General features: G+C 38.7%; 1 protein-coding gene across 1 annotated transcript; it reads right to left on the bottom strand.

Moving 5' to 3' along the window:
- Positions 1-743: 743 nt before the first annotated feature.
- Positions 744-12,995, bottom strand: LOC134670342 (poly(ADP-ribose) glycohydrolase-like). Its single transcript, XM_063528156.1, has 13 exons — positions 12,879-12,995; positions 12,519-12,805; positions 11,755-11,916; positions 11,350-11,459; positions 9,952-10,095; positions 6,242-6,324; positions 5,866-6,028; positions 5,436-5,566; positions 4,695-4,882; positions 4,085-4,210; positions 3,228-3,345; positions 2,390-2,622; positions 744-1,591 (listed from the first exon to the last, which is right to left on the bottom strand). The coding sequence occupies exons 1-13, from the start codon at positions 12,931-12,933 to the stop codon at positions 1,154-1,156; spliced, it is 2,238 nt and encodes a 745-aa protein (XP_063384226.1). The 5' UTR covers positions 12,934-12,995; the 3' UTR covers positions 744-1,153.
- Positions 12,996-22,316: the final 9,321 nt, after the last annotated feature.

The following is a 22,316-nucleotide window of genomic DNA, read 5'->3' as shown; positions in this document are numbered from 1 at the left end:
CGTTTTTTTCCTTTTGTGGTACGGAACCCTAAAAATGGCAACAATTTAGTAACGTCAGCCCAGACGGGTCAATTTTACGCCCAATCTGATTGAATTGTCTGATCAAATCATTTTATTATTTATTAATGCATTGTGGATGACATAATACATGGTTTGTACATTAGATTTTATAACTTGTTGTAATAACCATAAAGTAAACATTACAACCTCCTCATTAAAATCATGAAGCTGCGTTTCAACATTTACATCGGCGAGTTTGCCAATTTAGCCAGAGGCGCATCAACCCTACTCTATGGAGTCGATCATCATGAAACTTCCCGTACAAAAAAAAAAAGAAATGTTAATCATTTTCGATTCATCCCACATACGCGCCAATAGAATTTCAACTTTATCTTTCCGATTTAAGGTTCAAATTAGATTGTACTTTCAGGAAATGTGTCTTATCTTCAAATAAATCTCAAATCAAAGTTGGATTGACTGGAATAAGTTGTATTTAGATTTTTTGGAAAACCTTGTAGCTGCTTGTAGATATATTATTATAACACTATATATACATGTGATATAGACCTGGACAAAGGTCAAATGATACAGCCAGTTTGGTTCAAACAACCCTTCATTTCACTACAACATTCAACCTTATTACAAAGTCATGAGGTCCACTACCATTGCTATAATAGTAAATATTTTCCTTTTTTGACAGTTAGTTATTAATTTAATGGTTAAAATTCAAAAATGAAAATGATAAGTAGGTAGTATACACTTTAATTCATTTTCAAGTTAATAAAAATACAGATACTTACCTATATTATTAAATAAATTTATATACATTTTACCATAATGTGGAGGCACTATTGTAAGGGAACTCAACATGAGGGTTTTATGGAGTAAACATTTTCTTCTATGAACTTATGCAGACTAATGTAAAGTTGACGTCAAATATGTTTACACTATTGCAATTTTCGCCTCTATATGAATACCCCTTACTCTACATCTCTGTATTTTTACGCCTTATGGCGGAAAATTTCAACATACATATAATATGTATTGGATGACAACTACGGGCCAATAACTTCCAAAGTTAACAAGGCCAACTCTTAAATACGATGTAAATAAGTATCAGAACACACTATAAAGTAACTAAGCAGTATATACATCAAATAGCTTTTTTACTAAAATAATCCGTTATTTTCTTAGCCATCTTCCTCTTCATCTCCGAACTAGGATCCGATTTACTTTGTTCCGATTTCTCACTCGTATCCGTAGAATCATTTGTACTTTTTACAGATTCATCCAGTATATTGGTGTGTGATTTAGATAGATTTAGCTTACCGTTAGACTGGTCAAGCTTATTCATCTCTTCAAACAAATCTGTAGTAAGACTTTTACTATTACTGGCGGCCATTTTGGTTGAACTAGACGCCATTTTTTTAACATCTGTGCTTGTTGATTTAGATACACTTTCACAGTAGTTTAATAGTTGTGTTTCTTGGGAGTCTGTGTCTTCTTGGGAGAACATGTCTGGTGATTGTTTGAGGAGTTCCTTTTTTAATGATTCTGAGAGTTCTATTTCGTTCACGTCCAATATGTCACTCTGAAAAGTCAGGTACGTATTTACTAGCAGAATTAAATAAAAGGTTAGCTGTATAATAAATATTAAGGTTCGAGTAATTCTTATACATTTTGAAAAGTCTATATTTACGGGTCAGAATATAAATATTACTTTCATGTGTAGTGAGTACTTTTTCCACTGAGACTGACCGAAGGCGTATAACAAAAATAAAACGTTACCAAGAAAAACACGTTATTCACTACATCTGTGCACTTTTTTATTTCGACCTAATAAGCTCATCGTTTGCAAGGCAACGTGCATTTTGTTACAACATTAGCAAATTCAACAAGTCAGAATAGTTATTTGTTATACAAGGGGGCAAAGTTGTTGTTTAACCGCTCGTGCTAATATTGATACTCGAGCAAGCGAAAGATTCCAAAATTGAACCACGAGCGTAGCGAGTGGTTCGAAAAATGGAATCTTGAGCGTTGCGAGGGTTTCAAAGCACGAGGGTTAAACAAAATTTGCCCCCGAGTGAAACACAAAATTTTTCACCACACCAACCCGAAGCAAATATTAAATGTAAAATATCAAACAAAATCAAACCAAATCAAATCCAAATGAATGTTATTAAATATTTATCATCCAAAATCATCATTTAAAAGTCAATTCTACCAGCAAACATAAGAAAACAACTCAAAATTTGCATTTGATTACTTTGCCTCACATGTGGATAAAATGCAACTTTGCTATTCGTTTTTGAAGTGCAAAGTAATTCTTTCCGAGTTGGTGTGGTGAAAAATAACTTACAGGCTTTTTACTTTTACCGATGGTACTTACAATTTCCATTTTCTCCACCTCCGTGGTATGTCTCGAGCTCTCTGCCGGATTGGGCTGACCGCTCGCAGGCGCCGTTCCCGTGTCCGGAGTACTCGGCACCGACGCGTCCGGTCGTGTCCACTCCTGACATGTCGGCACTTGTCCGTTCTTCAGCGCGTGTTGTATGAAGCCGTGCAGGTTGCCCTTGCGCACGTCCGTCGTGCAGAACCGCGCGATCAACTGGTATAGTTGGCCTGGAATGAGGTTTAGATATTGAAACAAAGACTGATAGATAAATCAATATTTTATTGAGTAGAGTTAGACCAAGAAAAGTCTGCAGCGATTTTGATAGCCCACGCAGTGCAAGTGTTATTTACACGTCATAATTTCATAGAAGTTTGACGTTTAAAATTACACTTGCACTGCGTGGGCCATCAAAATCGCTGCAGACTCTTCTCGGTCTGACTCTAACACAACACAAGCCTCCTTGAGTTTACTGTGGGGCTTAGTCAATTTGTGTGATAATGTGATATTTATTTATTTATTGGTTGGCTAACTGACAGAATAAATAAGTCATCGATTGATTCAACTGTTAGTTGGTCGACATGATAAATGAGTCTATAATTCACTGTTGTCTTAAAATTAGTAAACGAATTGAAATGAATTATATAGTTGGGACTGATGGAATAAACTAATCTATAATTAATTGGCTTGTTAGTTGGTTGACTGACGGAAAATGGTTGGTTTATTGAATGACTAATTCAATCATCATCATCATCACCGTCATCACCACCATCATCATCATTAATTCATCATCATCATTCCATTTGTCATTTTAAAATCTGTATTGTAAACTCACCAACAGTGACATTATATCTCGCCAGCAAGTTATAAATGTTGACGAACTCGTCCCGAATCCCCACGTCGTTGAACGTGTAGTACGCCATAGGCCTCCGGGCCTCCGCGCACGCCATCAGCTGTAAGTAATAAACACTTTATTTCAAAGAAGATAAAACATTACATTTAATAAATAAATATTAGGGGACATCTTACACAGATCAACCTACCCCCAAACTAAGCAAATCTTGTACTATGGGTGCTAGGCGACGATATACTTACTTATATAGATAAACACATACTTATAGAAAACACCCATGACTCAGGAACAAATATTAGTGTTCATCACGCAAATAAATGCCCTTATGGGGATTCGAACCCAGGACCATCGGCTTCGCTAGGCCAGACCAGTCGTCATTAAGAAAGTACAAGGGGCTATCAACTTATTTTTTTTTTTATTTTTTTTTTAGAAACAAACAGTCTTATAAAACATGTAGGTAAGTAAGCTAACAGCTAGAATTTCATATAGTGTAGACCTATAGTTCCCTATATGTTAAACATATTTTGTAATAAACTTAATACTATGAAATGCTATCTAAGTATAACAACTATAAAAAAAAAAAACAACAAAGAACACATAATGTACATAAATAACTTAACCTAACTTTCACACTAAGGTATTTAATAAAGAATAAATCTTCTTCTTAAATAACCCTAACGAACTGCCAAATATATCCGCATTCATACACTTTTCATTATGTGAATTGTGTCACCCATCATTGCCATGGTTACATTCTTCTCCATAGTGGCCTATCTACTAAGCATGTCAGTTTCTTCCAAAGGCGAGCTTATCCCTAAAAGGGGTCTCTTCCAGCTAACCTGTATGAGGGTCTTGAGTTGCGGAGTGCCCCCAAATGCCCCACAGCCCCAGTTGCCAGTAGCAACGCCGGGGTACTGGGTGCTTGTGGGCTGGTCTTCCGAGTAAAAGGTGAATCCTACCCAGGCCTGGAAAGGTTAATGATGTTTTATTTATTTAACAATATAGATAAAGTTAGACAGTGGTGTACCTACTAATTGTTTTTTATGTGTTGGGTTTGTGACTGCTCCAAGCAGTAATAAGGATGAATGGTACTTTTTAATCTTCATAGCAGTAATTAAAAGTATTCATGGACAATTTACGTTTTATTTTGTCCTAGCAGGACCACCATAGCTCATTATATTGAGTAGAGTAAGTTGAAATAATTTTACCTAAAATAATAATGATATTCTGTGTAAGTAATGTTTTCATGTACAAAATAATTTATTTATTCATAAATACTTTTACACGACATTACAGTAAACCAATACGACGATTAAGTATAATAATGTGTGTTGTAATAGATATAATGTGTTGACATGTAAAATAATTATATCAATAATTAAAGTTTGTTTGATTGATTGTACAAATCACTAAAACTAATCCAGTAACAAAATAATCTCAAGCACTTACCTTATTGAGTTCTCTAAGTATAGCCGGCGGTCGGTACTGCAGCGCCGCGTTGGCGTAAGGCAGCGCGTCCACCGCCAGCACGCACACGCGACGCCGGCTCGAGGAGTCTAGCGGCGTCGCGTCGCAGTGGTCGCCGGCCCATTGGAAACTGGACCCGTAGCCTGAGTACTTGCTGTAGCGTTCGCAGCCTAAAACAAATTCTTGCTTTTAGGGTTCCGTACTCAAAGGGTAAAACGGGTATCACACAGACTCCGCTGTCCGTCCGTCCGTCTGTCACCAGGCTCTGTATCTCACGAACCGTGATAGCTAGACAGTTGAAATTTTCACAGATGATGTATTTCTGTTGCCGCTATAACAACAAATACGAAAGAACCCTCGGTGGGCAAGTCCCGACTCGCACTTGTCCGGTTTTTTACCTGTGTGCACTTGTGTGATTTTGATGCCCTTTGAATTTCTCATAGAACAAAGCAAAAGACAGGTAAAACCTATGCCGGCGCTATCTATAAAAACCCTTGACACATGCCGAACTATTATGTACCTACTATAGATGGTCAAGCAAATCTTGTCAGTAGAAAAAGGCGCGAAATTACAAATTTTCTATGAGACGATATCCCTTCGCGCCTACATTTTTCAAATTTGCCGCCTTTTTCTACTGATAAGATCTGCTTGGCCAAGTTTAAAATGACAAATGAGTCGGACGAATTCGGGCAATAAAACTGTCAATGTGTTGAATTCATTTACCTATGATCATAAGCGCTTCGTTCGGCCGTAGCACCTCGGTAAACAGCATGGATACCAATAACTCCGGACAAATGACGAAGCGAATCTCTTCCTGAACACAACCGTATCCCAACACGCCCCCGCCGAGGTATCTGCAAGTTAATAATGGGTATATTCAACAATGAAAGATTTCGGTCGTGTGACATAAAGAGATAGAAAAGCTGTTCTGGCGCAGTCGGATGGATCACTCGAGGAGAGTTCTGTTCTGTTACTTGTCAGCTAAGTAAAACTGCACCAGACCATCAGAATCTTCGATAGTTCCACCGGTACTACATGTAATGAGACTGCGACCAGCGAGACAGTATAGATTGCGGCCAGGTGACGTAAAGAAAACAAATCTTATCTGGCGCAGTCGGATGGATCACTCGAGGGGAGGGTTATGTTCACTCACTTGTTAGCAAAGTCCATCTGCACCAGGCCGTCAGAATCTTCAATAGTTCCACCGGCAGCTACATGTAAAGGAACTGCCGCGAGCGAGGCGGTAGATTGTGACCAGACCGGGCAGCGCCGCGGCGGCACCGAGCGGCGCGAGAACGTCACCGCGCCGACTGGGGCTGCTCTATACAGAACGGGAATTGAGGATAGTTTCTACGACGTTATTACAGTTAGGGTTTCTTCAAAATATATAGAACAGATTATTAAGTACTTTCTTGGTAAATTACATATTGTGGAATCAATTCGGTCTTTGTTGTTAGTTGTCATGGATGCTTACTACAAAATGGATAAAAAAAACACAATACTTTTAAGCTGATATAAAATAATATCACCTTTAGTGCAGACTCTTCTAAAGTAGTGGCATAAACACTTGAGCTTCTCTAAGATGGAATCTGATCCCGACGTTTCATAAAGGCTGTAACAAAACAAAAATAAATGTCAATAAATCATGAGATATTTTTTGTCAAGGGCTGTCAAACTTTGATAGATTTACGTGTGCTTGGTTTCTGCAACTCGACGTCACACATTGCGTCTATTTTGTTCAATATTTGTCTTTATAAATATGCAATAAGAACACGAGGCTTTATTCCAGATGTAAACAAAATATTGGTTTTTATATATAGCACGTCTTTCTCTTAAGATTTTTTTAAATGTTTTTCTCTTTATAAAAAATCATAAGTGCCTAATCACGTATTAATAATTTGGCCAAGCCCGAGATAGCTCGAGGCATTTAGTGTTCCGTACGGCTACCATCAGTTTGGCATTGACATAAACGATATCGTGAACGTAATTTACTTCCTATAGGTATATCTCTTTCGCACTAATATGTCAGTACGAGCGAGATGCATAGAAAGTAAATTACGTTCACGCCCACGGTAGCGTTTATGTCAATGCCAAACTGATGGTAGCCGTACAGCTCGCATCGTTACATTTTACAGAGGTTGTTTGCCTGTTTTTAGGATACCGTATTCAATTACACACACAGAACAATAGTACAAAGTGTCTAAGTGCGAAGGCCGAAGGCCGAGCTTTAGCAAAATGTCATCGCTTTAGCACAGAGCAATAGTACAAGTGTCTAAATGTGAAGGCCAAAGGCCGACCTCCGCGTAGCCCGAAGGCCCGAAGCGTCCAGGATGTCAGTGCTTTATCACAGAACAATAGTACAAGTGTCTAAATGCGAAAGCCGAAGGCCGAGCTCCGCGTAGGGCCGAAGGCCCGAAGCGTCCAGGATGTCAGTACTTAAACACAGAACAATAGTATAAGTATCTAAATGCGAAGGCCGAAGGCCGAGCTCCGCGTAGGGCCGAAGGCCCGAAGCGTCCAGGCTGTCAGTTCTGTGTTTAACCACTGACATCTTGCAGGCTTCGGGCCTTCGGCCCTACGCGGAGCTCGGCCTCCGTCCTTCGCATTTAGACACTTGTATTAATTACCTGTATTTAGAACTGACCTCCTGGATGCTTCGGGCTTTCGGCCCAATGCGACTTCAGCCTTTGGATCTTGTGACTTAGACACTTGTACTTAAAAATACTTGGAAAAGTTACGGGAGGCGCGCGTCTGTCGGACGCTTCGGATCCTCGAATCGCTCCTTCGGCCCTTGCATTTAGTTAGATTCTTGTACTACGGCTATGTGTTTGAATACCGAAGTCGAGCATCTCGCGAATGCTTGATGTATTATAATAATTTAGAGTAAGGCCAAGCGCGCACCACGATTTTTTGTCCTGCGATAATTATGTCGCAGAAATGCAACGTATGTGTTTATATGTTAGTGCGCGCATATGCGACAAAAAAATCGCAGCGATTTTAAAATTGTGATTTGTCACATTTTTCCGCGATTGTTCGCGACGCGATTGTCGCAAAATGAATTGCAGCATGCGGAGTTGTATGGCCCCGCGCGCACTATGATAATAAAATCGCACTCCGGCCGGACCTAAGTCAGCATTTCGCTCTCCAAACCCCAACATCTCGGCACCTGCATCTCCAATGGAGTCTCAAAATGAGACGCTAGATGTTGACCATTTAATTATGGAAATAGACGGGGATCACCTTTGTGTTATAAATGTTCAAAGTCATACAGCAATCGTATATTAAAGACACGTTTCATGACAAGCGACTGGTACGAAATCCATGTTGAGAATGAACAAATCGTCGACTTTTTCATCGCAGTGCGCGCAGTGAATTTTCTGCGATATATTACAGCGCGATTCTAAAATCGTGTCGCAAAAATTAAAATCGTGGTGCGCGCTTGGCCTATAATACCTTAAATGTATACTGCTTCAATTTGAATTTAGAACTCATTATTTTTTTTATTTGATTTTGTTTATAGTTCTATGCCATATATATAGACTTTAATATTATTTAGAACTGCTAAAAAATAAGATCGGCTTACTTTAAATATTTCGTCAATTTTACCTTTGTTTCTAAAAACTGTGATATTTAACTGTCATATACTATTAATGTCTTCCAAAATTATTTTCTCGTAACAGGACTGAGGGGCTACCGCGAAAACCGAAATTCGCAATTTGCGGGGATCTTTCTCTTTTACTCCAATGTAGGCGTAATTAGAGTGACAGAGAAAAATGCTCGCAATTTGCGAACTTCTATTTTCGCGGTTATAGCCCTGAATCTTGTTGCTCACCGCTCCGTTCAAAAATATACATAAGTACTGAATATAATTAATAGATATTATAATTATACAATTAATACAGAAATGTAATGGTACTTAATGAAAAGGAATACTTATTGTGTATATTGTTTCGACGAATCAGATACTCTCAATAAAATCTATACATGAGACCAAAGCTGTTCATAAATATTAAATGACTTTATTATCTCTATACGCCTTACTAACTCTATGTGTCCTATTGTGGAAAAAAAAAACACAACGACAGTCAAGAACGGAATTCTTAATTTGAATTTTTCAGATTTTTGAAATGCCTAGTCCATTGGTTGGAAAGCCCGTTCGAAATTTAAACTTATTTGCAATATAATAAGGTCGTATTTTGTAGATCTCTCTCATACTTATAGTAGGCTATTGAGATAAAATTAAATATCCCACAAAAATAAGCAAGCAGAATTAAACTTTGTGTCAAAGACATAAGTCATAAATTTCAATGCCAAAGTTTTAACTAAGGACGTTTCTTGCAAATTACTGCCTAATATGAATTGACCAGTGTAAGCATCAGTTAGCTAGCCCTAAGCAACCAAAGGTCAAGCTGCAGTTGAAAAACTAATAAAGATAAAGTTAAGCTGATAATTTTCCCGCCGTCTCCATGCTTCTTTAAGTTGGGTATTGACTGGTCAGCTGCCTGTTAGCTATAGTTTTCGCGAAAATCGCCAGGACAGAGGTGAAAATTTTTGTATGAAAACTTGCAACTTTAAATGCATTTTTTGACGAAACTATTGCTTTCTAAAATGAAGTCAAAATCAGTCCATCGACTCAATTTTTTGCAAGCTTTCTAATGGTACCCCACACGATTCTTACAAATGAAAAAAGTTTCAGCCTACCCCTCTCAACCCCCTAAATTTCCCCCTTTAATAAGAAATAAGCAGTTTTGACTTATTTACAATATGAGTGGTGGTAATTGCTATAACTGTTCCAAATTTTAGGTATCTATGTCAAACGGTCTCTGAGAAAAACGTATTTAACTGATTTGCAAGACCGAAGTGATCCCATAAGTGTTCCGTAAACAAAGTTTTGTACGGAACACTAAAAATGATGTACATATCACAAGCATAACCATTTTTCTTCAATAGTTGCGTCTTAACATATTTCTGTTGCAACTTAACTGACAATTTTTAAATCTTATTGCAAAGCTAGTTTTACCAATATTTAGTCAGTGAAGTTCGTTGCAGTTAACCTCTCGTTTGTGCATAAAAACTCCTGACTGGATTCATTACTGTCTGCATTTTTATTGAGAATAATTCCTACTTTAATTGGCGTGACCGGGGCTTAAACTCTCAATTTTCGACCACACAGACACTAGGTAAGAAGGAACTAGGAGCTACCAGGTAAGGAGGTACGGGGTAGGTAGGTAATACTCACGTATTAAAGTTGATGTGCGGGAAAGAGGCATATTCTGAGCTCTTCTTGGTGCTGTTTCTCCGCGGGAACGTACAGAAGAACGCGTTGGCGAGCAAACTTGATATTTGCTGCTGTGACAGTGATATTGACCGGTTTTTGTGCTGTCTGTAAGGAGTAACCAAAATATGTGACGTTGTCAATCGAAAGGTACCACTTTGTCGCTTAACATAAAGACGAAATTTGATTTTATCAGGGGTGCGAAACTCCTGACTTCGGTCAAACTCGGCTCCGCAGCATTCCTCCGAGCAATTATTAGGGTTGGCACCACTTGACTTCCTTTTGCGTGCACGACCACAGATAAGATAATCACTTGATTTTTGACAACCCTAAATAGCCGAAAGGGATAGTGCCATATATTAGAAAGGGACAGCATGATTCGACCCTGAACCGCTGTCAAACTTCATTTTTGTAGGAAGTTTCCTTTCTGTACGGTAGTACTATTAATTATTCTGCGATTTTATCTTTATACAAATAACCTGTCAGAGTGTCCTATATTGTCGGGTGACAAGCAAAACTCACTGAGTACTATCAAAACCTGACGATATGGCTTGCCAAAGTGGTATCTTTTGATTGAGAACATCATATATTTCGTTTTTTCATCTTCTGTAGAGCAGATATTGATTTCAAAATAAAAATTCTAGTTATACCTAAAGGCATTTAAAACTAGTTCGCTTATATAGAGTGCTCACTGGATATTAGCCCGAAAGGTTGACATAAGGAAGGGATGTCGAATTGTCGATTGTCGAGTGAGGGAAGAGGGGGCGAGGGCGCAAATACTAAATACCAAGTTTTACAACGAATACGCCCCGCCCGCTCCCTCAGTCCCCTTACTTTTCATGCTTTCATTATTTCTAGCTTTCGGGCTAAATAGCCAGTTATATGGAGTGAGCTCTCTATGCTTACTTATTTCTCTACGCTAAAGGTCTAAAAGTTGCATCAAAAATTTAAAATACCCTAATAGTAAATAGGGGAGGCCTTTGCCCAGCAGTGGGACACTTAACCAGGCTAACCTAAAAAAAAAAGTTTGTATATTCATACAATGAAGTATTTGAACAAATTAAATTATTTTCCAGGAAATATTAAAAAAAAAGCCTTCAGTAAAAAGTGCTTATACTTGGAAAATTTGACTAATGTCTCTGTGACCCGGTGGCCGAGTGGTTCAGGCACCTGCCGCGATAGCAGAGGACGCTGGTTCGATTCCAGCCTGGGGCACTGGAGGCCTTGGTCACTTTTTCTTGGTATATGACATTTATTTCAGTTTAGTATATTCATATCCAGAATTACAAAGAGTAAACATCATCTGTTATTTTTTAATGATTCAAGCCTACTTATTGCCAACATATACAAGGTAACACTTACTTGAGCAACGGTATAGGGGACTGTATTAATTTAGGCAACTCAAGTGCAAGTTTAGCAATCTCGGGCAATGTCACATCAAAGAAGTACTGGGATTCCTCTTCTTCTAAATGCTGAAAATAAGAATATGGTAAACTAGAATATTTTTTTTAACCTGCTGGAAAAGTTTTCAATCTTATTTTGTTGTTGATTCTAGTTTTCATGTATTGGTTTAAACTGTTATATTCTTTGTAGCTATAGTAAAAACTTTGCTTAGTTGGAAGCTAGTTTCCACAACATACATGGTTGGTAGGTATCTATAGATAACAAAGAAGTTATGAAGCAAGGTTTATCTGTGTAAGATTGTCCCAAAATATTTCAATTTATATAAATATTTATTTACTTCTTCATTGTGTATTGTAATATTACCTCATCAAACAGCTTATGCAGTGCTCTGAACTTCCAAGTGTTTTTGAACTGTGTGTTGTAGCTTAATATAGCTTCGGCCAGCTCCCGGCTGTTGCGGATTGGCTTCCACAGGGCACTCTGGATCAAGCCCCAGCGCTTCTTCAAGTGTGTTTCACCTGAGCTCTACAAGAAGAAGACAGAATAATTCACTCGCGAAACGCTCCTAACAAAACGATAAGTGAACGTGACGTCACGGTCACTGATAGTCCATCTTGAAGTATGGACAAAACATGAAAATTGCGTTTTTGTTGGTGAAATATTGCGTTTATGCATATAGTTGCTATACAATATTTTTTTTGTATAAAATGTAAGGAATTGAATGGTATCCTTACCACAGAATAAATAATAGTACTAGGTACAGAAGACTCACTCTCTAACAAAACACGTCTGTCACAAACAGCACAGATATGGCCGCTAGGTGGCGACAGCGCCACGCGCGGCTTATGGCAAACCCCAAAATTGGGGTCGAATGGATGTACTTTTAGCAAGCTACCTGTAGCAAAGCGACGAAATCACTGAGTGAGCCATGCCTGATACAGTTTGAAAGAATAATAAGGGGAAAGGAATGACCCTTAATAGATGACTATTAATTACGTCAGACGTTAAGAAAATGGGGGGACTTTAACTTCACCTGTGATCAAACATTATTTGGATTGTGGGATATACCACATTAAAAAATTTCACTGTAATAGACATCTGTAGATACAATTTATAAATGAACTTACATCTTCAACTGGATATAAACTCTGATTAGAACACGGCATCCTGACGAAGTCGTGGTCCCATTTATCTTGTCCGTTCTGCGGTTTCGGCGGCCGGTCGCCCGGCACGCAACCGCTGCTCGGAATATGGTACAACACCGTGTGGTTAAATGCCGGGGCCACTAAAGGGAACTCTGGAGCTCCCCACGGGGACTGCGCCCCCCATATTTCGGTTAAAGGAACGCCTCGCCAGTTATTATCACTTTCCATGTCGGCGGTCATAGCGAACGCGCGAAAATCATGCCTGGCCACTGTAAACGAACTGTTTTAATTGCCGTTCTTATAATGCAAAAATACGCGTAATAATATTAAAGGCAAGCTAACCTTTGTAGCTTTTAGATAATATTCTTGTAAAATGAAGCGTTAAGTTAATTTTCATTAAAATAAATATCTAAGTAAGAGTAAATAACTCAATTGACGTATACGTCCGATGTGCCGTCACCGTCAGTCAGAAATCACAGATAATCGAAAAAAAAGTGAAATAAAAAGTCTATATCCGTCTCTGTCACTTCAATAGGCATGTTCGAGTTTGGGATTTCGCCGCAATGATCGTCATCAGTTTGACATGCATTCACTTGACGCTTGACTAGTTGAGACAAGTTGACATTTCATTCATATTGGTGTAGTGTTTTGTTTTCGCGGTTTTCATGTCTTTTTGTATCCCAGTTTTTCTACAATAATAACGCGAAATGTTGGAAGAAGAAACAACTAACGAACGCACCATACTGGATTACCTGAACGAGGATTGTTGGCGCGCCGTGTTACCCCATGTACCCGTCCAGGACATTATAAGAAGCGAGCGCGTCAGCCGCCGGTGGCAGCGAGTAGTACTGCAGTACTTGCAAGGGATCCGGTTTAGTTTTTCTTCTGTCGAGGAATTGTTTTTTGCGGACCCTTCAAACTCCTTTCCTTTTTGTTTGACGAAGCAAATGTACGAATCATTCGAGAGTTGGACAACTAAACTAGGCAAATCAGTAGCAGGTGCCTACTGCATGAATCATGAGAGTTTAAAAAAATTGAAAGAAAACTGTCCCAACCTTGAAGCTTTGACGCTGATCGAGCTTGAAGAACCCAAAGCCACAAAAAAACAATTTCAACAGAATTTAATCAAAGACTTGAAGTGTGTAAAACAGCTTTGTGTCAGCACATGTAACCTCTCCGACCAATTTATCAGCCAGTCCATAGCAGACAAAGTATTAGAAGAACTAGAATTCAATGACTGTTATGAAATCACAGGAGAATGTTTGAATTCTATAAACTTATCTAACTTGAAATCCCTTGTCTTCAAGATGTGCCTCAAGCTGCAAGCTCCATACATAATTTTATCTATCAACCAACTTGGTGAGCTGACAAAACTCGAACTAACTGATGTTCCTAAAAAAATATCAAAGAATATTCAGTTAGTATTGGACAAGATGCCTAAATTAGAATGGCTCGAAATAAACACCCATCGTAGGAGGATGAATCAATGTTTTTTAGAAAATTATAAGCCTCTCTGTCGCCTCGGTCATTTGAAACATCTGCGTACAAATCTCAAAGTAACAGACGAGTCTGTGGAAGCCATAACTCGATGTTGTAAGGAGCTGGAAATCCTGGAGTTTGGTGACTGTGAGTGTCTCAGCTCAGAGGGCTTGGAGGCAATCTGTCGAAATGCAGGAGACCATCTCACTGACCTTGGGCTGCATTTCTTCTGTTACCTACAGGATAATGATGTGATAAATTGTGTCCGCAGCTGTCCCGAGCTCACATCACTCACAATTGGTGGGTCATGTCAGTTAACGCCCGCTTTGCCACCACTTGCGTCAGCCGCTCGACATGAAGTGAGTCCGGGAAATGTATTGTGTCTGGACCTCAGTGAAACAGATCTGGGTAACCCAGATTACCAACATAGCATCGGTATGGAGGAATTCGCAGACATTGAAGAGGAGTATGAGGACCTGTGTGTGTCTTTAAATTTTTAAGTTAATCAGCTAGTTAGTTTTTAGTTAATGTTTAAGTTGAGAAATATTACAAATTTAAGTTACGTTATTATTAATAAAGAACAAACAATAAATGACGAAATTGTTATAAATCAGGGGTCTCCAAACCCTGGCCCGCGGACCCAATCCGGCCCGCCAACACCCAAAGCGTTCGGCCCGCGGGAGCCAGGCTCCAGGGGTTCAGTTTAAACAAACGGCATGGTATAAGGTTCGTAACCGAATGACAGCCGAACGCGAATGTAAACAGCAAGCGCGGGTCCCGCGCGAGCCCCTTTGGCTCGTGTCATGGCCGGTTTAGATTCGCGGGTCGTGGCTCGCCTCGAGCGCGTAAGCTCGTCGAGCCAATGACTATAGTTCGTTTTTTTTAGCATTAGAAAGAACTTGAAAGAAGGTAAGCGATTTTAGCATGTCTTTTAATTGAAAAACGCTTTTTAAAAATCAAAAACTATTACTTATGAAAGCAGGAGAATATAAATGATCGTATTAGATTCATAATCGTTACGTATTTGCCGTAACTTATTTTTAAAATGTGTTTTTTAATTAAAAGACACATCAAGATTGTTTACCTAATTTCTAATGCTAAAAAAAACGAAGTATACACTCGCCTTGTGGCTCGTAAGATTTTATAACCGAATGACAAGCCGAACGCGAGTGTAAACGAAAGCTCGGCTCGGCTCGCGCGAGAATGTAAATCGCTTGTCAGTCGCGCCCAAAATACCGCTCCTCCACGCGAGCCCAGCCACGAGCCCACCGCTTATAAAGGCCCCAGTACACAATGGGCCATCGCCGGCCATTCCATGGCACGCAGCCATGCGGTAGAATGAGATAGCAATATCACTTGCTCCCTCTGACACATAAATGCGTCCCTTGGAGTGGCCGGCGATGGCCCATTGTGTACTGGGGCCTTTAGGCCAAGCGCGCATCACGATTAAAATTTTTGCGACACGATTTTAGAATCGCGCTGTAAAGCAGACAGCGAAATCGACTCCACACTCGCGTTCGCGGCTTCGCCCGCGATTCACGCGCAGTCTGGAGGGAACTTAATATATGGCAGAAAATTCACTGCTCGCCGCACTGTCGAAAAAGTCGACGATTTGTTCATTCTCAACATGGCTTTCGTACCAGTCGCTTGTCTTCAAACAAATCACAATTTTACAGCTTGGCAAAAAAAGAGTAGAAATTAAAAAGTGGCTACACTGTAGTGTCGTCCCTTTCAAACTAATTCATATAAAGCCCCCTCGTTCTTCGCATTTCTGCGACAAAAAATCGTAGTGCGTGCTTGGCCTTACACTCGCCACTCGCGTCTCGTGGCGCGGCTCGCGGCTCGGCTCGTGGCTCGCGGCGCGCGCGAGAATGTAAACCGCTTGTGAACGGCTATTTGGCTAGCGTTCTTTTTCTTTAGTTGTTTGTTGTTGTGTTTTGTTTACTACTAGTTTTAACTTTTATCTGAGCAAGTGAAATGTTAGAACCAGATAACGAATGGACGATACTGGATTACCTAAACGACGACAGCTGGCGCGCCGTGCTGCGCTATGTGCCCCTCCACGACATTATACGAAGCGAGAGCGTTAGTCGCCGGTGGCAGCGAGTGGTGCTGCTGTATTTAAAAAGGATACGGTTTTGTTTCGGAACATTATCGGAAAATAGAAATGAAATTTAAAGCTTTTAAACTGATCAAGTATCTAAAATCAAAAAATATATATTTAAGTGAAGACTTTACAAAGGAAGTTCTAGAGATTCGCAAAAACTTAATTCCCCTTGTCAAAAAGGAACAAGCAAATGGAAATAAAGCTTATATCAAATATGACAAATTAGTAGTCATCCCTAGCACAAACAAGCGAACACGCTCGGAATCACCCCCCTCGGAAGAAGACAAAAACTCATATGTTGGTAAACAAACACCATCCTCTAAGGTTGTAAAAACCAATGCCTTCCAAGTAATGAGGCATAGGGCACAAACGAACAGCACGAACAGCACAAAAAACTAATTGCCATAGGCCACAGTTCAACTCCTCTTATTAAGAAACAACAATTTAAATCAACTTTTTCAACACCTCTCCCAATCCGGACAGCGGTCACCGTGGGAGAACAGGACCGCACCCCTCCAGCAACAAATACTACAAAACGCAAGGACAAACACTATCAAACTGTACCAACCTCAAAACAGAAAGAAAACCTCTATATCTCCACACTTAACGTAAACACACTTAGAACTCCAGAGAGATTGGCCGAACTTGAAGAAGCACTTAAAAATATAAACTGGCATGTAGTGGGTTTAAGTGAGGTACGCCGTCTTGGAGAAGAAATAGAAGAACATAGCAATTTTATTATGTACAGTGGAACCTGGATAATTGCAATCTCAAGGGACCGGCCAATTTTTGTCAATTAACCAGGTTTTTCATTTAAGCAGGTCGTGTCAATTAACGAGGTTCAAAAAATCGTTGTGTCAATTATAGAGGTTTTCATTAATAGAGGTTGCGTTCTGACAAATTTCTTTTATGGAGGTGCAAATAACCATTTTAGTAGATTTACACGCTTACATTCTATATATTGCTTCCGTCTATACTTGCACTTTTACACTACATTAATTACCACTTTATTTTCTTATCATTTGGGTTTAAAAAATTCCCTTGAATTGTAGAAGAAAGTTTTATTAGAATGTAAAAAGCATACTTTGTTTTTTATTGATCAAAACTATTTCACCTACTACAGGCTGTGATAGATACCCAATAAATAAATTAAATTCTGGATGGAGATATAAATAAAATGATCATTGCTATTAAAATATTGTTTCTGCTGTATACAACTACATTAATTCAATTACAGAGGTAATAAGCAAGACTCGTTTCAATAATAGAGGTAAAAACAAGAGCAAAAATAACGGTTTTTTTAGCATAGTGTCAATTATAGAGGTCTTAAGTTGCGATGTGGTCAATTATAGAGGCAAAATTACGAAAAGCACTAAAATCTAAATTGCAATTATAGAGGTTCCAAAATTTCAATTATAGAGGCCTTTTGGTCTCAAGGGACCGGGACCGGACTTTTGGTTGCAATTATTGAGGTTTTCCATTTATCCAGGTGCCAATTAACCAGGTTTCACTGTACTACAAAGGAGAAACAAGAGGGCAGTACGGGGTTGGCTTTCTAGTACACATCTCACTGAAGAAATATATCACAGAATTTATATCGATATCAGACAGAATAGTTATACTAAACTTGAAACTCCCAGAGCAAAAAGAGCCAATGTCAATAGTACAAGTTTATGCTCCTACCAACTGCGCAACTAAAGAACAAAAAGAAAGTTTTTACAATCAACTTAACTCAACAATGGCCACTACACACAAGGCAAAGATTGTGATGGGAGATTTTAATGGCCAAATTGGAAAAAACGAAACATCCATTAACACAGTGGGAAATCACTCTACTGGCAACAGAAACGACAATGGTCAAAGACTGATAGATTTTTCCTTATGCAACAACCTTTACATCATGAACACTTTCTACAAGAAAAGACCGTGTCGGAAATGGACTTGGATGTCCCCAGGTGAACGCTACAACAATGAGATAGACTTTATATTAACAAACCGGCCAAAAACATTCCAGGATGTGGATGTTCTTAGCTCACTAAACTTCAGATCAGATCATCGTATGGTAAGGGCTAAGATTACTGTAGAGATGCCTAAACGCAGTAGAAAAAATGTAAATCTGACAAAAAGAGCCCGTGGACCATTAGATCTCTCGGACGAGGTACAAAATAACATCAGAAAATCATTGGAAAAAATAGATTCAATAAGTAATCTACAAGAAAAATACAATCGTCTAGAAAAAACGTTAATTACTGTATCCCATAATATTACCTCAAGCAACAGAGAAAAAGACAAGATTGGAGACAGGGCACGAACTCTCATGCAAAAAAGGAAAACTATGTTGATGGAGAAGAAGACAAGGAAAAACGAAATTACACAAATTAGCAAAGACATAAACAAAGCTATCAGACACTATAGAAAGGGAAAACAAAGAGATGCATTCGAGCACTACATACAAAAAACAGGCGCAGTCAAGAAAGCTTTTAAAGACATGAGAGAAATGGTTACATGGATACCTAGTTTGAGATCAAAAAGGGGGAAAAAGGAGTCGAAACGGACCTCAATCCTGCAAGTAGCTACAGAGTTTTACAAAGACCTCTATAGTGACACTAACCAAGAGTCTATTGTAGAATTACATGAAAACCCTGAAGAAGAAACACTTGAGGTGCCAAGTATCCTAGAGAAAGAAATAGAATTTGCCATAAAATCACAAAAAGCAGAGAAAGCGCCTGGTCCAGAAAAAATAACAAATGAAATGTTAAAAGCCACTTTAAAAGTAATTTCTAAACCGCTGGCAAGTATCCTTAATGAAGTATTAAGGACTGAAAAAGTACCAGAGCAGTGGAAGAAATCTATTATTATATTGCTACACAAAAAAGGAGACAAACAATCAATAAACAATTATAGACCTATAAGTTTAATGCCAAACCTATACAAAGTATTCTCAAAGATTTTACTAAACCGGCTAACGAAGACATTAGACGAAAACCAACCAAGAGAACAGGGAGGATTTAGATCTAATTTTAGCACTATAGACCACATATTTGTAGTCAAACAAGTAATCGAAAAACTAACAGAATTCAGGAAAATATACTACTTAGCATTTGTGGACTACAATAAGGCTTTTGACAGCTTAAAGCATGCGAGCATATGGAGCGCCCTGCTACAGCAAGGAGTAAACAAAAAATACATTCGGATTATCAAAGAAATATACAATAACTGTACTTCGGCAATCCAACTAGAAGCCATGGGAACAGAATTTTCTATCAGTAAAGGGGTGCGACAGGGCGACCCACTCTCACCAAAATTATTCTCAGCCGTGCTAGAGCACCTATTTCGAAACCTCAACTGGGATGATCAAGGCATAAACATAAATGGTAAAAAACTAAGCCACCTGAGATTTGCGGACGATCTAGTGCTATTTGCGCAAAGTGCCCAATCACTACAAGAAATGTTAGAGCAACTCGCTGAGCAAAGCGCTGAAGTAGGACTAACAATGAACACAGAGAAGACCAAGGTTATGTCAAACCACACCAAAAATCTTATACTTGTCCATGGAAAAGAGATTGAATATGTCGAGGAATACACATATCTAGGACAAATTATAACAGGTTCAAACATGACAAGTAAAGAAATTGAAAAAAGAACTGTTAACGCATGGAAAGCCTACTGGTCATTGAGAGACATTCTAAAAAACCAAGATTTACCATTGTCCTGCAAATCAAAGGTATTTGATATGTGTGTTCTACCATGTATGACTTACGGATGTCAAACCTGGGCAGTAACTAAGAAAGATCTCGAAAAATTAAAAGTTTGCCAACACAACATGGAAAGATCAATCTTATCTGTAAAAAGGAAAGACAAAGTAAGACTGACAGATATTAGAAAGAAAACTAAAATTAAGGATGTATCAGTGACTGTAAAAACGTTAAAATGGAAATGGGCTGGACATATGGCAAGAGAAGGTAGAAATAAGTGGGATAGAGAGGTGGCGGAATGGTATCCTAGAGATAGAAAGAGGAGAGAAGGGAGACCATTAATGAGGTGGTCAGATGACATCAAGAAGCATGCGGGAGTAAACTGGATTAGGACGGCACAGGATAGAGAGACGTGGAGAGAACTGGAGGAGGCCTATGCCAAGAAGGCAGACTAAAATACTAAAAACAATGACATTAAAATATATTTATTAAAAATTTGATAGGAAAGATATTAAAACTAATATAATGATAAATGAAATGTGAATTTATTTAAATGCAATGTGTAATAATTCTATTTTGGTCAATAAAGGCTATTCTTATCTTATCTTATCTTATCGGAAAATACTCATGTTAACTCTAACGCTTCTAACAACTTTTCGTTGCGGAAGTCAAAGTACGAATCATTCGAATGTTGGATTACCAAACTAGGCTCCGCGGTTGTGTCAACTTACTGCATGAATGAAAAGAATTTAGAAATTGTCAGAGAGAACTGCCCTAATATTGAAGCTCTAACGTATATCGAGTTTAACGAAACTAAATCAAAAGCTGATGAACATCTTCCACACAATTTGAACGAAGATTTCAAGAAATTGCAATACCTTTGCTTTGATAAATGTCATAATGTCTCAGAACTCTCAGACCAGTTTGTCAGCCAGAATATAATGGATAATGCGTTAGAAGAATTGCTATTCTACCACTGTTATGATGTCACAGGCCAATGTTTGATTTCTGCAAACTTATCTAAGATTAACACACTTGTCTTCGAGTCATGCTTTAATTTGCAAGCTTCACACTTACTTTCATCCGCCAACCAACTTGCTGAGCTGACACAACTTGAACTACCTAATTGATGTTCCTGTAGAAATAGCGGAGGAAATTCAATTAGTGTTGGACAAGATGCCCAAATTAGAATGGCTAGAAATACACAGCAACGGTACGAGAACCGATCAGTGTCATTTAAAGAATTATAAGGCTGTCTGTGGACTCAGGCACTTGTTCAAACTGTGTATAGACCTTAAAGTAAATGACATTGCTGTGGCAGCTATAATGTGTTATTGCCAGCAGCTAGAAATACTCGAGCTGTGGGATTGTGTCGCCCTTACACCGCTGGGCCTGAGGGCAATCTGTCACTATGCAGGAACGCGCCTCTATAGACTTCGGCTAAATTTATTCCACTCCCTAACGGATGATGATGTGGTGCATTGTGTCCGAAGCTGTCCAGAGCTAGAGGATCTGGATTTGGGTGGGCCGTGTCAGATAACCCCAGCCCTTCTGCCACGGGTGTCGGCTGCGAGCAAGGCCTGTTCACTTCCTAAGAAAGTTATGTCCCCAAATAATTGCGCATGTGTGCGCCTTAAGCTTCTATGTGTGCGTTGGCCTCCGGGAAAAAGTTGCGAGTAATAAAAATAAAAACATTTTTCTACAGCAACATTGCTCCCAACTCTGATTTAAATTATCACGAATTTTATACAATATTAATCATAAAACGGGACTTAAAACGCTTAAAACTTAATTACATGCGATTAAGTTTTATAATAAATATTTGCTTCCAACTGTCTTTATCAATGTTCATAAAATATATGGAGGGTAGGTACGTCTACCCACCATAATAAAAAATATATTTGTCAATGACTATGTCCAACTGCTGTGGTTAAAGTTCATAACGAAAATTTTATTTATTAACTCTTTAAATAATACATACAACGTGTACCGCTACGTACCACTTAAGACTGTAAGTCTGTACCTACATGGATTACAGCAATGCACATAGAAAATGTGCTAAATGCGGAGCAACGGCTGTTGAAGCAGCCAGAGTGAAATTTACAACTTTAGTGGGTTCAGAAGGAACCGAGTCATAACGCATCTGGAAAGCGTATTAATTAACCGTGAAGAAATGTATGAATACAAGTTGGAAATCTGTGTAAAATGCCGTGTGTAAAGTGTAGTGTATCTGTGTGTGTAATAGGTAGGCATGCCTAATGTTATTTGTATAAAAGGTACTGAAAACTTTGTGAATGCGCTTTATTAATGTCTATTTTTTTATTAAGCTGCCAGTTTTCAGTGTATATTTTTATATGTAAAACATTTTAATAAATAATATACATATATAATGTTATAAACATAAACATGCCTTTTATTTAAATCAATTGATAATACCACAAACAAGGGGTAATATTTACATCTTGCATATATTTCGTGATATGAAGATAACAAATATGT

This window comes from Cydia fagiglandana, chromosome 1 (genome assembly GCF_963556715.1).
Source record: "Cydia fagiglandana chromosome 1, ilCydFagi1.1, whole genome shotgun sequence".
NCBI lineage: Eukaryota > Metazoa > Arthropoda > Insecta > Lepidoptera > Tortricidae > Cydia > Cydia fagiglandana.
Note: the sequence above shows the minus strand (reverse complement) of the source record. Positions and strands in the feature narration are given on the sequence as shown.

What these genes read in the sequence shown, in the direction of transcription:
- LOC134670342 (XM_063528156.1), bottom strand. Translation starts at nt 12,933, where the DNA reads ATGAAAATTAACTTAACGCTTCATTTTACAAGAATATTATCTAAAAGC. An exon ending in CAGATGGACTTTGCTAACAA is followed by an intron (nt 5,567 to 5,865) that starts GTGAGTGAACAT and finishes ATTAACTTGCAG; the next exon opens with ATACCTCGGCGGGGGCGTGT. An exon ending in AACTCAAGACCCTCATACAG is followed by an intron (nt 3,346 to 4,084) that starts GTTAGCTGGAAG and finishes TATTACTTACAG; the next exon opens with CTGATGGCGTGCGCGGAGGC.